Source organism: Marmota flaviventris, chromosome 7 (genome assembly GCF_047511675.1).
Source record: "Marmota flaviventris isolate mMarFla1 chromosome 7, mMarFla1.hap1, whole genome shotgun sequence".
Lineage (NCBI taxonomy): Eukaryota > Metazoa > Chordata > Mammalia > Rodentia > Sciuridae > Marmota > Marmota flaviventris.
In genome coordinates this window covers 126,396,282-126,408,483 of record NC_092504.1, presented here as the reverse complement: position 1 = coordinate 126,408,483, position 12,202 = coordinate 126,396,282, and the positions used below count along the sequence as shown (strand labels likewise).

General features: G+C 40.4%; 1 protein-coding gene across 4 annotated transcripts in view; it reads right to left on the bottom strand.

Moving 5' to 3' along the window:
* Positions 1-12,202, bottom strand: part of Inpp4b (inositol polyphosphate-4-phosphatase type II B) — a 372,392-nt gene that overhangs the window by 255,886 nt on the left and 104,304 nt on the right. For all 4 annotated transcript variants that reach the window (XM_071614653.1, XM_027926549.2, XM_071614654.1 and 1 more), the window contains one exon: positions 5,141-5,191. In XM_071614653.1, coding sequence (XP_071470754.1) covers positions 5,141-5,191 — 51 coding nt within the window. The remainder of the gene's footprint in view (positions 1-5,140; positions 5,192-12,202) is intronic.

Below are 12,202 nucleotides of genomic sequence, written 5' to 3'. Positions count from 1 at the left end.
GAAGGAAAGGGGAGAAGAAGCTCTCCCCTTCTCAGGTGTTGCCCTTGGAGGGTTAACTTGCCCAGAACAGGGAAAGGAAAAGCTGCTTTTATGTGAACTTCTGCAGACTGTGAACTTCTGAGCCCCTCCCCTTACATGCTGGGTATAAAATTCTGAAACTTACCTGAACTCGGGGTTTAGGGGATTTATTGATTACAGCAAAAGCTGTGCCCTCTGAACCTGGCTGCAGCCAAATAAAATTGTTGCCTGCTATCTTCAGTGCCCTGCCTCGTCTGTCCCTACAACATTATCAGACATGGGAGAAACACTCATTCTGTGGTGGTTACTTATAAATGACTGTAATTCACTGAGATGGGAAAATCAAAACAATTTTAGAGTGTGCAGACTCTATAATATTGTAGTAAATTTCATTCCAGCATTTTTAAAGTATGTCTATCTCACTTTTTCTTACACTGATAATCAGGATTTTTAATTTAAATACCTACCTCTCACCCCTTATTCAAAATCAAAGAAAAATTAACACATCATCAATTTTGTAACCCCAAATTTTAAATTATTTTCTGTTTGCCTATTGAGATTACGTAGGTAAGGATGAGTTTAGAATTAATAAAACAAACTGCTTATGTCATGATATTATTGTGTGTTTTTTTTTCTTTCAGAAATAAAGGCACAAATACCCCAGACTGGAATGTAGCAACATGAGACAGGTGGAGTGGCTATTTTTAGACACAACCTACTGACACACCATAAGGCACAGCTGCAGTAAAACAGATGACCACAAGCCACAGAATTCCTCTCCTGTCCACCAGCCCAGGAGGCTCCTGTGCAAACAAGGCCTTGGCTTGTTCATCTCATAGCCAAGCCCAGTGTCTGGAAAAGACAGGCTGTATGCTGTGTCTATTGCTATGCTGGGAGCTCACACAGTGGGCCAGGAGAATGAGAAGGAGTCAAGCTTTTCTACCACAACTGTTAACCACATGCTTGATTTCTGGATAATATCAGAACCTTCAGAAATAATGCAACCTGTTGAAATTAATTTGGTTCATTGAAATCTTAGTATTACATTATGAAAACTTTTCAAACCAACAGCACTGTAATCTAGGTACAAATATTACCTTGTTTATTCTAAAAATAATTATATTTGGGGGACTTGGTGTTAGATAAAATGCATTCATGAAATCCCCAAGTTTAAGGACAATATATACTTGTTTCACACTGCAACATGAAAAAATGGAATTACCTATACATTTACTCTCTAGCAGGTCTTTATGTGCTTACTTCACCTTGATATAAGTCAAACCAGGATCTTCCCCACTCCCCAAATGAGAAAGCAAATCCTACAACTCCGTCAATATTCATTGGACACAATGTGAGAGGATGAATTAAAGAGAAATCAGTCTTTTCCTGAGATCTCAATTTCCATGGAGGGAAAAAGAACTACTTTTATCTTTGCTGTTGCTGTGACCATAATCACTGAATTTAAGTGGAGTTCTTTAAATTTTTTTAAATTTCAAATATAATTCAAGGTGTGATGTTTTCTGTCTCTCTTTTGGTGCTATGGCTGTGGGAGAGAGAATAAAGACAAACAAAAAATGAAAAACCTCATTGAGGTTGGAACTTAGAAGTCAGAAGCATGGTCCTAAACTATGAATTGGAAATCTGGATAACATAAATCACTTCTCGCAGGCCCCAGGCTCCTTTCCGGGGGTGGGGGGATGGGGTGGCATTCTCAGCCTTGCCTCTTGTCATTTTCCTTATGAAGTCTCTGGTCTTGGACAAGTTGCTCTACTACTCTGGGTCTTACTTTCTACCTTTAAAAATGTACACGTAACTGTTTCTTTCCCATAGTTATTATTTTTAAAATCAAGGTAATCCAGGCAAAGAGCTTAGGACACTACTAGGAAAACAGGAAGCACACCATAAATTTAGTTTACACAGTGACTGAATTAATGCACCCGAGTTAGATGCCTCAGAGTGATCTTCTGTCCACCTTAAATACTCCAGAAAAGGCAGAGAATTAAAAAGGAAGAGAAAAAAAATCTATGAGAAATGCCTTCCTAACAAACAGAAAGATGTGTGTAATATTAAATTCCAGTGGCTTGGGAGGCTGACAGGAGGGTCGTGAGTTCAAAGCCAGCCTCAGCAAAAAGGGGAGGCCCTAAGCAACTCAGTGAGACCCTGTCTCTAAATAAATAAGGGCTGGGGATGTGTCTCAGTGGTTGAGTGCCCCTGAGTTCAATCCCCAGTACCCCCCTGGAAAAAATTAGATTCAGAAGAAATATAAATGAGAAGAAAATCTACATAAAAGGTGGAGAAAATTAAGATAGTCTACACGGTCCTGTGTAGTTATCACTGTTAGGAACGTGTTACTTATGATTCTGTATAGTGCAACATTGTATTGGGTTATGTGGACTGTTTAAAGGATATTAAGACTTCTTAAGGCAACAGCAGAGAATAAAGGAAGGCAGTGGGGCCCACAGAGTAAACTGCCTTAACATGCAGGGAGGTGAAGTCAGAATACAGGCTTCTTGCTTCTCTGCCCAGCATTCTTCCATCCCCATCACACTGTGTCTCATTTCCAGGACAGGTGGCAATTCCCTTTCCTTCTGACAGGCTCTCTGCCTGCACAGTGAGTGGCTCTACCCCTTCTTGCCTGCTCATGTGACCATTCAACACTCACCCTTATCATCTGGTACACACAGCACAAAGCTGATGATCATTAAACTGCCTGATGCATGATCTCACTCATTCATCTTGCTGGAGAGTAATGTCAAGCAGGGTGGGAAAACAGGGGATGGAGGACATGGGAGGAGCCTGTCACCATCCCTGGATCTAAGGGAAGTGCAAAAATCGTTTATGATGATAGCAACAGCAGGATCTCAGAGCAAGTCACGAGACCCCACTTGCTCACCAGGTGATACAGGTCTACAATAGCACTCTGGTCATTCATAAGGGAGTTAAAGGAGGTACAACCCCAAGTTTATTGCCACAGCCTGGTCAAATCTCCATCCCCCCATGTTCATCCACAAAATCTTTATTCAAAGTATAAGTTTCCTTTATAGCATAATTTGAATGGTCCTCCTCAAATTACTCCAACTTCGGTCCAGAGCTGTGCTACCCAATGGGAAGGCATTAGTTTAATTCAAGCATGCAAAATGTGTCTGCTACAAGTGGAAAATGTTCTCAAGACACATGGTGAATATAGCAGACAAAGTACCAAAATAGGAATGTGAAATATAACATTAATTTTTTGGTATTGATTACATTATGAAATGATAATATCTTTCATACATTAAATTACATTAAATTGAACCAGTTACTTTTCACTTTATTTTAAAACATGGCTACTAGAAAATTTTAAATGACTTATGTGGTATGCATTTTTGTGGTATACATTTATATTTCTTTTGGACACTGCTAGTTTAAAGGTTAAATGAATATCTTAATAACACTTTGACCTGTTCTCAAAGGATACATGGAGTAAGTTTTAGAAGGTCTTTCAAGAGCCAAAGTTGATATCATAAGGCTGAGACATGATATCCTATACATATAACTTAAAGTACAGGTTCTTTTTTCACAGTCCAAGTACTCTTTTCTTCACTGCCAACCATCATCAATATGGTTACATGGTTTCCACCCCCATGAAAAAGGGAAAAGAATATGTGAACTATTAACACTAAAAAAAAAAACATCAGAAAGAAAAAGAATTGGGAGGAAATCTATTAGAAGTTAGATTAGACTCACCCAAAGAAAACATTAAATTAATCATTTTATGGTACAACCATTTATTATAAAATCTTTACTCTAAATACACTTTCAAAAGTCTAAGAGCACAAAGTGATACCTGTTTGAATACATCATCAACAAAAAGGCTTGGATTCACCCAGTAAATGTTGCTTAAGAAATAAATACAGCACACTCTTTACCAAGAGGTTCCATTTATTTATTCAGTTTCAAGGAGAATGAGCTGGTTTACCTCTTTCTCCTCAAACTGCAGCATCACAGGGAGTAAAAGGGTCCTGCACACCTGTGGCTATGAAGAGCTGATGAGGCTCAGAAAAACTTTCTGGGCCCTCTGGGGAAACTAAAGGCAGGCCCACGTATTCCGAGCACAGAGACTGTCAGGGGGAGATCCTACTGAGCAGTTGAAGTGGCTAGCAGCAACAAAAGTGCAGAGAAGGAAGTTGCTCATCCTGTCCCTGGGAAGAAACTGGAAGCTTGTGTTCGGCCAGTCCCCAGGGCCTTCTTTCCTGCTCCCTCTTTACTAGCAGATGCTCAGGTAACCAGACATTCTGCTCAGCCAATTCAACTTGCACATTGGTGCGTATATGTAGAGTGCTCCCTTGGCAGGTTCAGAAGTGACTGTTGTCAATGACGAAAAATGAATCTAACACAGTGCTCTGCACATTCACTGGAAGAAAGCTGTCGAGTGCCTGCAGGATTTGAAACAGGTCTTTTCAGCTGGCTCAGCCCCGGGGCCTCTGAGACTCAACTTTCTTCTGGACTTTTTTCTCCTCTCTGAATGCACAGGTTGCAGGGATTCAGCCTGCTGAGTTGTATCTTGTCAGGAGCTGTCATCTCCGACTCTAGCCTTGTCTAAGCAGAAAGCATCTGCTATCCTCTTGTTCTTCCTAAATCTGAACCCTGGAGATACATTGGTCCAGAAGCAGCAGGAATATCTCAGCAGAATTTGCCGACACTGGACTGAACATCAATAGTCATCTCTCTTTTGACCTGCCTTACATGTTTCAATGGCTGGAAGCAGAAAACATCAAAGTCCCCAAACTGGTTCCCTGTCCTCTTCCTATGGAGCTGCAGCTCACGACTGTAATTTCCCTAGCCTCCTGATGGCCTGGGAATGTAGGCTATGAACTGCATTTCAGCTACCTGCTGGGTGATCTGTGCTGTCTCTAGTCGGCTGAACTAAATAGATTCATTTGAGGATGATTTTCAGGAGACAAAGAACGAATTCCACACCATTCGATAAACATGTGACAAGGCCTCTTTGAATAGTCAACACCCTGCTAATTTAACTCAAGTTCACTCCTCAGCTACCAGGGAGGAGGCCAGAGAAAATTCAAATGATTAACTAACAAAAGACGTGTAGTGTGCACTTTTTGGAAATATAAGAAACACTTACCCCAACTTCTGGTGGGGGATCTTTCTGTTCAGGTAGGACACTGGTTCGAACCTATGGAGAAAAAAATATTTTCTATATGACTTTGGAATACAAACTAGTGCAGAAGCTTCAAACAGGTGCTGGATTTCAATTTCCTTCTTCTGGTGTCAATTCAGACTCTGGTTAATCATTAGTGAAGGTGCCTGGGCTCAATCCCCAGTGCAGTACAATACAGCTGTCCTTTTATAGTTTTTAAACTTCCTGATTTTCCTAAGTGGACAGATCCTTGCCCCATTGCCTCTTTGTCAAATATAGTGACATCCGGGATTTAGGAGAATCGCCTTTAAACTCTTCCAAAAGCAAGCTTTGTTCATTAGTCAAAGGAAAGAGAGTTGGTGTAGGGAAAGTAATTCCATGCATGCTCCACAAATGCTCTCTGAATGAGCTCCAAAACCCATGCTCCTATTAGGATACCCCTTCCACATGAGAATTTGCCATCTGAACTCATTTAAAAATAAGTCTCACTTGGAGTAGAGGGAAAAGGGTCAAGCAACCAGTCATCTGGGGGAGGTTTTGATATCAGCTTTCCATGTGAAATGGCAACCCCTTAGATAGTGAGAGGACATATATCTTCTACTGAGTTGTGATTCTCAGTCTAGGCTATACACTACAGTCAACTGAGGATCTCTGCAAAATATTGCTGCTCCTTCCTGTCCCCAAATTTTCTGAATTTAATATACTGTCTAGGGTTCTCTTAAGAAAAAAAAAATGTTTCATACAGAAAAAAAAAAAGTCATGATCATCTTTATCTTCTCACTTCAGAAAAAGGTAGCCAAAGCAAGAAAAATAACTTAAAATTTATATTTAGGATGACTTCATTTGAAATAAAGATGAGATAAACCACTAGAATGGCCACAGAGCAATATACAAGCTCAGCCTGTTGCATTGGGAAGGATAGGGAACAGCAGTCAGGAGGATTCCACGGGTCAACATTTTAGGTGTCATTTTAATGAAACTCCTTTGAAGGTGTAGCACGTCAAATCATACTTTTCCCTCACTTTCCTTAAGTCCTGACACACTGGACCACACCAAGTCAGTCAAACTAGGACGAAGGAATGCTTATAATATCCCGAATAATGTCAAACGGCTTGACCCAGACCCTAATGACCTGCTGATCTTTAACACAGTGTTCATTTCCTTTAAAAAATAAAAAATGGTGCAAGGCATGGCAAAATGTGCCTTTTCACTTCCAGCTTAAGGCTCCGTTTCTTTTCTTTATGAGAGATCAAGCACTACTGCTTGCACAATTTGTCAGTCATTATGGCTCCACACTGTTGACCAGAGCACCAAATAAATGACAGGAGAGATCCCAACAGAGTAAACAACACAATTTACAGCACCACTTGACTTGGAATTTCATGGCAGAGTGCAATTGCATGGCACAGCTCTTGCTGGCCAAGAGCATTTGTAGTTTAGCTGAGTAGCTGCATTCGTGTTCTTTGCCCGGGTGTACTATTTAGTCCCATTATCTGAGCGCCATCAGCTATCCTGGGATCAGAAGAGAACTATATGAGAAGTGGGCTGTATAGACCATAGAGTGTGTGTGAATATAGCAACTCTACATACGGTGTGCATGCACAAGTTCAATCTCACATTCTCTCTCTCTCTATATATATACCTAATGTGTTATAATGAACTATAAATGTAGTGAATAAATGCACATATGCAACACATGCACACACTCATGCATATGTACATTTTTTTTTCTTTTGGGTTACTGGGGATTGAACTTGGGGCACTCAACCACTGAGCCATATCCCAACCCCTGTTTTGTATTTTATTTAGAGACAGGGTCTCACTGAGTTGCTTAGCACCTTGCTTTTGCTGAGGCTGGCTTTGAACTCACGATCCTCCTGCCTCAGCCTCCCAAGCTGCTGGGATTACAGGCATGCACCATGGTGCCAAGCTGTACATTATTTTTAAAATCATTTTCCAAAGTGGTATGTTTGAATTTACAAATACAATTTTAAAAGTCTAAAATCAAGGTTCAACATATATCAAATTATATAAAGTATGTGGATTATGTATATGGGTTAATATGTGTGTATAAGTCTATGATTAATGATGAACAAAAGTAGAATAATATTGACAATGCCGACAGGGACCTTTAAACACTTATATTAATTTTATCTTTCCTTATAAATATGAATAGATCAAAGAGAAAAAAAGAAGATCCTGTATCCCAAACCATACACATAAAAAAATTATAATTCACGAACAAGTTTGGCATGTTCTGAGTATGCTTTTATGTGTAAAGGGGGAAAAAAGAGAGAAAATGAAGTTCTTTTTCAATTTACATAATAGAAACATGAGTACATTCTCCTATATTGAAGCACATTTAAATCACCAGTCCAGCTCCTGATTTAGCAGAACTGAAAGATAAGATTTTGTAAACCAATTCCAAATTTTATGAGTCAGATTTTCATATGAAACATTCATTTAAGCCAGTAAAATATGTACAGCTCTAAAACGTTTAAGTTAGTATTATTGATATTGTGGTACATACGTTATACAACATTGATGCTTTTTTACATAAAACATACACCTCATTTCAGTGAATGCCAACCAGGTAGCAAGCACTGGGTTTTCCAATCTCTTTGGGACTTGAGAGCCTAGTGGATAGGATAAAAGTAAAACAATCCAGTACAAAGTAGTGATTACCCTAACGGAAATAAGAGCATTTGCTCTGGGCATTGGAAGGGAAGAGTAATTCAGCTTGTAAGTGACATAAAAGGCTCCACAGGAAAGGTGCCTGAGTTTTGAAGGATGAGTAGGAGTTTTGAAGGATGAGTAGGAGTTTTGGGCATGTAAGGGCACAATAAAGCAAGAAGCTGTGTAGCAGGCAGGAGTCAAGGAGTGGTGAAAGTTCAATGGTGTTCAGGAAAGCGTGCCTAATCCGGTGATGCGACAGGGGCTTGTGAGGAAGGGAAAAGTTAAACATGATCAGGGGAATAGGTTGGGGTTATTGGCTGTATAAGGCTTTCTATTGTGTTATAGAATTGGAGCTTACTTGCATTTATTTATTTGAGGCAACAGGAAATTAGGGAAGGTGCTGGATAAAACAATGACATGAACAGATTCCCTTGAATCACGGCAGTCTCCTTGGAGAGATATTTACCCTTTGTATTCCACTTGCCTTTCTATCTTTGGTTCTGTTCTTTAATAGGTAATTAATAACACACCCTGTACCTTGTTCTCTCAAATCTTTTTCAGACTTTAGAACAGTACCAGATACAGAGAGAGAAGAAGGCTTAGATGTCCTTCAACAGATGAATGGATAAAGAAAATGTGGTATATATACATAATGGAATATTATTCAGCCTTAAAGAAGAATGAAATTATGCCATTTGCAGGTAAATGGATGGAACTAGAGAATATCATGCTAAGTGAAATAAGCCAATCCCCCCAAACCAAAAACTGAATGTTTTCTCTGATGAGCAGATGTTGATCCATAGTAGGGTGAGGGGATAAGGAAGAATAAAGGAACTTTGGTTCATGTAGAGGGGAGTGAGGGGAGTGAGGGAAGGAGTAGAGTTGTGGGAATGGGAAGAATGGTAGAAAGAGACACTATTACTCCATGTACATATCTGATTCCACTACTGGAGTGACTCTGAGCCATGTATGTAGAGCCAGAGGAATGAGAAGTTGTGCTCCCTTTGTGTACAATATATAAAAATGCATTCTACTGTAAAATAAAAAAAAAATTATTAAAAAAAAAAGAAGGCAGGAAGTGATAGAGAAGGAGATGATGTAAGGCGGAGAGGAAATGAGGAGGGAAGGGAGAAAAGAAAGGATGAAAGGAAGACAGAGGAAGGAAGATGGGGGGAGAGAGAGGAGCAGTAGGCAGGGGAGAAATATGTCACCAAAAAACACTAAACTCTGAACAAAGTTAGGCGGGGCCTCTTGGCCAGGAAGAGGTGAAGTGAGTCTCTCATGGCAGCATCTGGAATATTCCAGTTCACTGACAGTGTTAGGCCTCCTGAGAGTTACTGGCCTTCCTCAGGAATTCGTTTTCCCTTTTTTGGTCTCATCAGAAGTTTCCTCTGTCCGTCTGCACCATATCCCTCCTGTCTGGTCTTGGGACAGAGGAATGTCTGCCTGAGTGATGACCAAAAGCTCCTGCAGTGCTCTTGGGTCCTGACACTGATGCAGGCTTCTGTTCACTGCTCCACTCGAACCTGCAGAGCAGTGAACAGGAATGACCACGGAGGAGATCTTGCTATGCATCCCATCTTGACTGTGTCTGAAGTTCATATGAAACAAACTAATTTGCTTCACTATGAGCCTCAGATGTTCAACATTCTACTCACCAAATCGGCCTTGAAACAAAACAAAACACAACAACCCATAGCACCTGTGAGTTCTACTCAAGTCTCCCATCAACTTCCTAGAGTCTATTTCGCCAACCTTAACTAGTTCCTAACAAGCTGCGGTGGGTGAAAACAACACTTACAGGCTCAAATTCATGCAGAAAACATTCCTTAAACTAGTCAATCTCTTGCTAGAAACACAGCTCCACTGTGCTTAGGTGAAGACTGCCATGATTTTCATGAGTGGAAGAGAATGTGGCATTGGGGCTGCCAAAAATTGAGGATCCCAACCTAGAGAAGGAGAGGGTCACACTGCCATGAGTCAGCACACCTGGGTGGCACTGCCTGGACCACATGCAGCTGTATGTGGGCATCCTCACTGGGGTGAGGATGAAGCAGCCTACGGGTAGAAAGACTCAGAAGGAAGACAAAGGGAAGGGTGGCTGATTCCAGAGGGACACTTCTGAGCAGGGAGAGAGCCCAGGTCCTCTGCTCAGAATACTGCCACATCTGGGGGTGTCTCTGAAAATGAATGCAATGTTGAAGCATATTCTTCTTCCCCGCCAATACAAATTCCCAATTATCTATGTATCTCAAGTTCAAATACACAATGATCATCCCATTCACTTGGATAAGACAGAGATCTATATTCATATTTGAACCCATGAAAACCTGGCTGGGATAGAAACGTTCAGCTTTCTTCCACAATATGGATTTTTCTGGAGGAAGACGTTTAGTTGGGATTACTTATTCCCTTTTATCATGGTGTAGTCCTATAACTCATTCATACAATAAAATACATATAACAAGTGATATTTGCTGATCCATGTTGGAGTTTCCAGCAGTAGACATCGTAAGCTCTCTCCACTGTCTCTTTCTCCTTCTAATAGTGAGAAGTAGAACCATCCAGTCCTTGGGCAATGATAGAGCTGTAACTGGGTCTCCAAGTGACCACATGAAAAACAGTCATCTGGCAACGATCACTGGCAATACTAGACTGTTAAACTACTGGGTTAGCTTTCTCCTGGTGGGTAACAACCAGCGGCTTAAAACAACTTTCAGTTATTTGCTCAGTTTTATGGATCAGAACCAGGCATGAGGCTGGTTCTCCACGAAGGTCCCACAAGGCAAAATTCAAGGTGTTAGCTGGCTGTGTCCTGATCTGGAGGATCCCCTAGGGAAGGATTTGCTCCCAAGTTCCCTCTGGCTGTTGTTAGAATCCAGTTTCTTGCAGTTCTATAAGGTTCTCTCTCTCTCTCTCTCTTTTTTTTTTTATGACTGTCAGTTGGGCCACTTTGAACTGCTCAAGGCCACATATGTGGCAGGGATGCTGGGGTGTGGCCTTCTCCACCTTCAAATCCAGCAAGAGAGAATCCCCCTTGCTTCAAATCCTTGCACTTCAGATCTCAGTCTGCAGCAAGAACTGTCTTCTTTTAAAAGGCTTACCCGAGTGTTCAGCCTTACCTCAGGATCTCCCTTGCTTTTTCTTTTTAATTTATTTTTTAACCAATACATGAAAAAAACTAAAATTGTACATATAAGTGGGGTACCGTGTGAGAAACGCATAGATGTGGCATGTTTTTATTTATTTATGCATGTATGTATTTGTTTGTTTATGCATTTATTTATTAGTGGTGCTGGAAATTGAACTCAGGGCCTCACATGTGTTGGGCACTCAGTTGAATCCCTGCCTTCCACAATGTTTAAATCAGGTTCAACATACTCATCTTCTCAAACATTTATCGTTTCTTTACACTGAAAACATTCCACCATACTTTCTTGTAGTTTTGGGGTATAGTACATGATTATTAGCTGCCACCATCCCACTGTGCTGTAGCACACTAGCACTGTTCACGTCTCTCTGACCATAACTTAATACCATTAGCCAACCTTCCCCATCTTTCCCCCCATGTCCTCCCCAGTGACTTTGTAACCACCGTTCTACTTTCAACTTCTAGGAGACACCATCTCTCTTTTGTAACAAAAACTGGGCCATATAACGAGACCTACTCATGGGAGAAAATGCCATCAATACCATAGTCATGGGGATCGTGCAGCCAGGTACATCATGGAGCAGAAGTCTCAGGGACCATTTTAAGATTCCGGCTACCACAATGATTAAGAAATAAACGCATTTTGCTAAGACACTGAAATGTGGATGTTTACGCTTGTTTTAGCAGCCAGCATAATTTAGACCTCTCATTTGTTTCAAATGGAGTTTCCGATTTAGTTTATGGCTATGAGGAAATAAAGCAAAATAGCTCATATTAAATCTTAACTCACTATTTTAAACTCAGCGAACATATATTAAGTACTTATTATGACTCAGCCACCATTGTAAACATTGGCAATCTCAGAAAGGACTAGGAAGGCAAAAGTTTTCTTGTTGTTTTTATCGTTTTGTTTGCTTTGTTTTCCACAGACAACAATGACAACGTGGCAAAAGTAGAAAATTCTAGTAATAACTGCTAAGAATCCTCAATGTTCCAAAAGCTATCAGTGAGTCTTAGAAAATGAATTTGAAATTGTTTAATTTTTATCTGGATGGAAAGAATATGTATAAGCAAACCTACATTATTTAGATGCAGAAGGTTAGAGATGGAAGGCATCTTAGAGTGAACCTAGGAAAAACCACCTACGTGATTTAAAAATGTGACCTGAAATATCCCTGGGAGGTACATTGAAAATTTCGTCTTGGACAATGAACTTATGG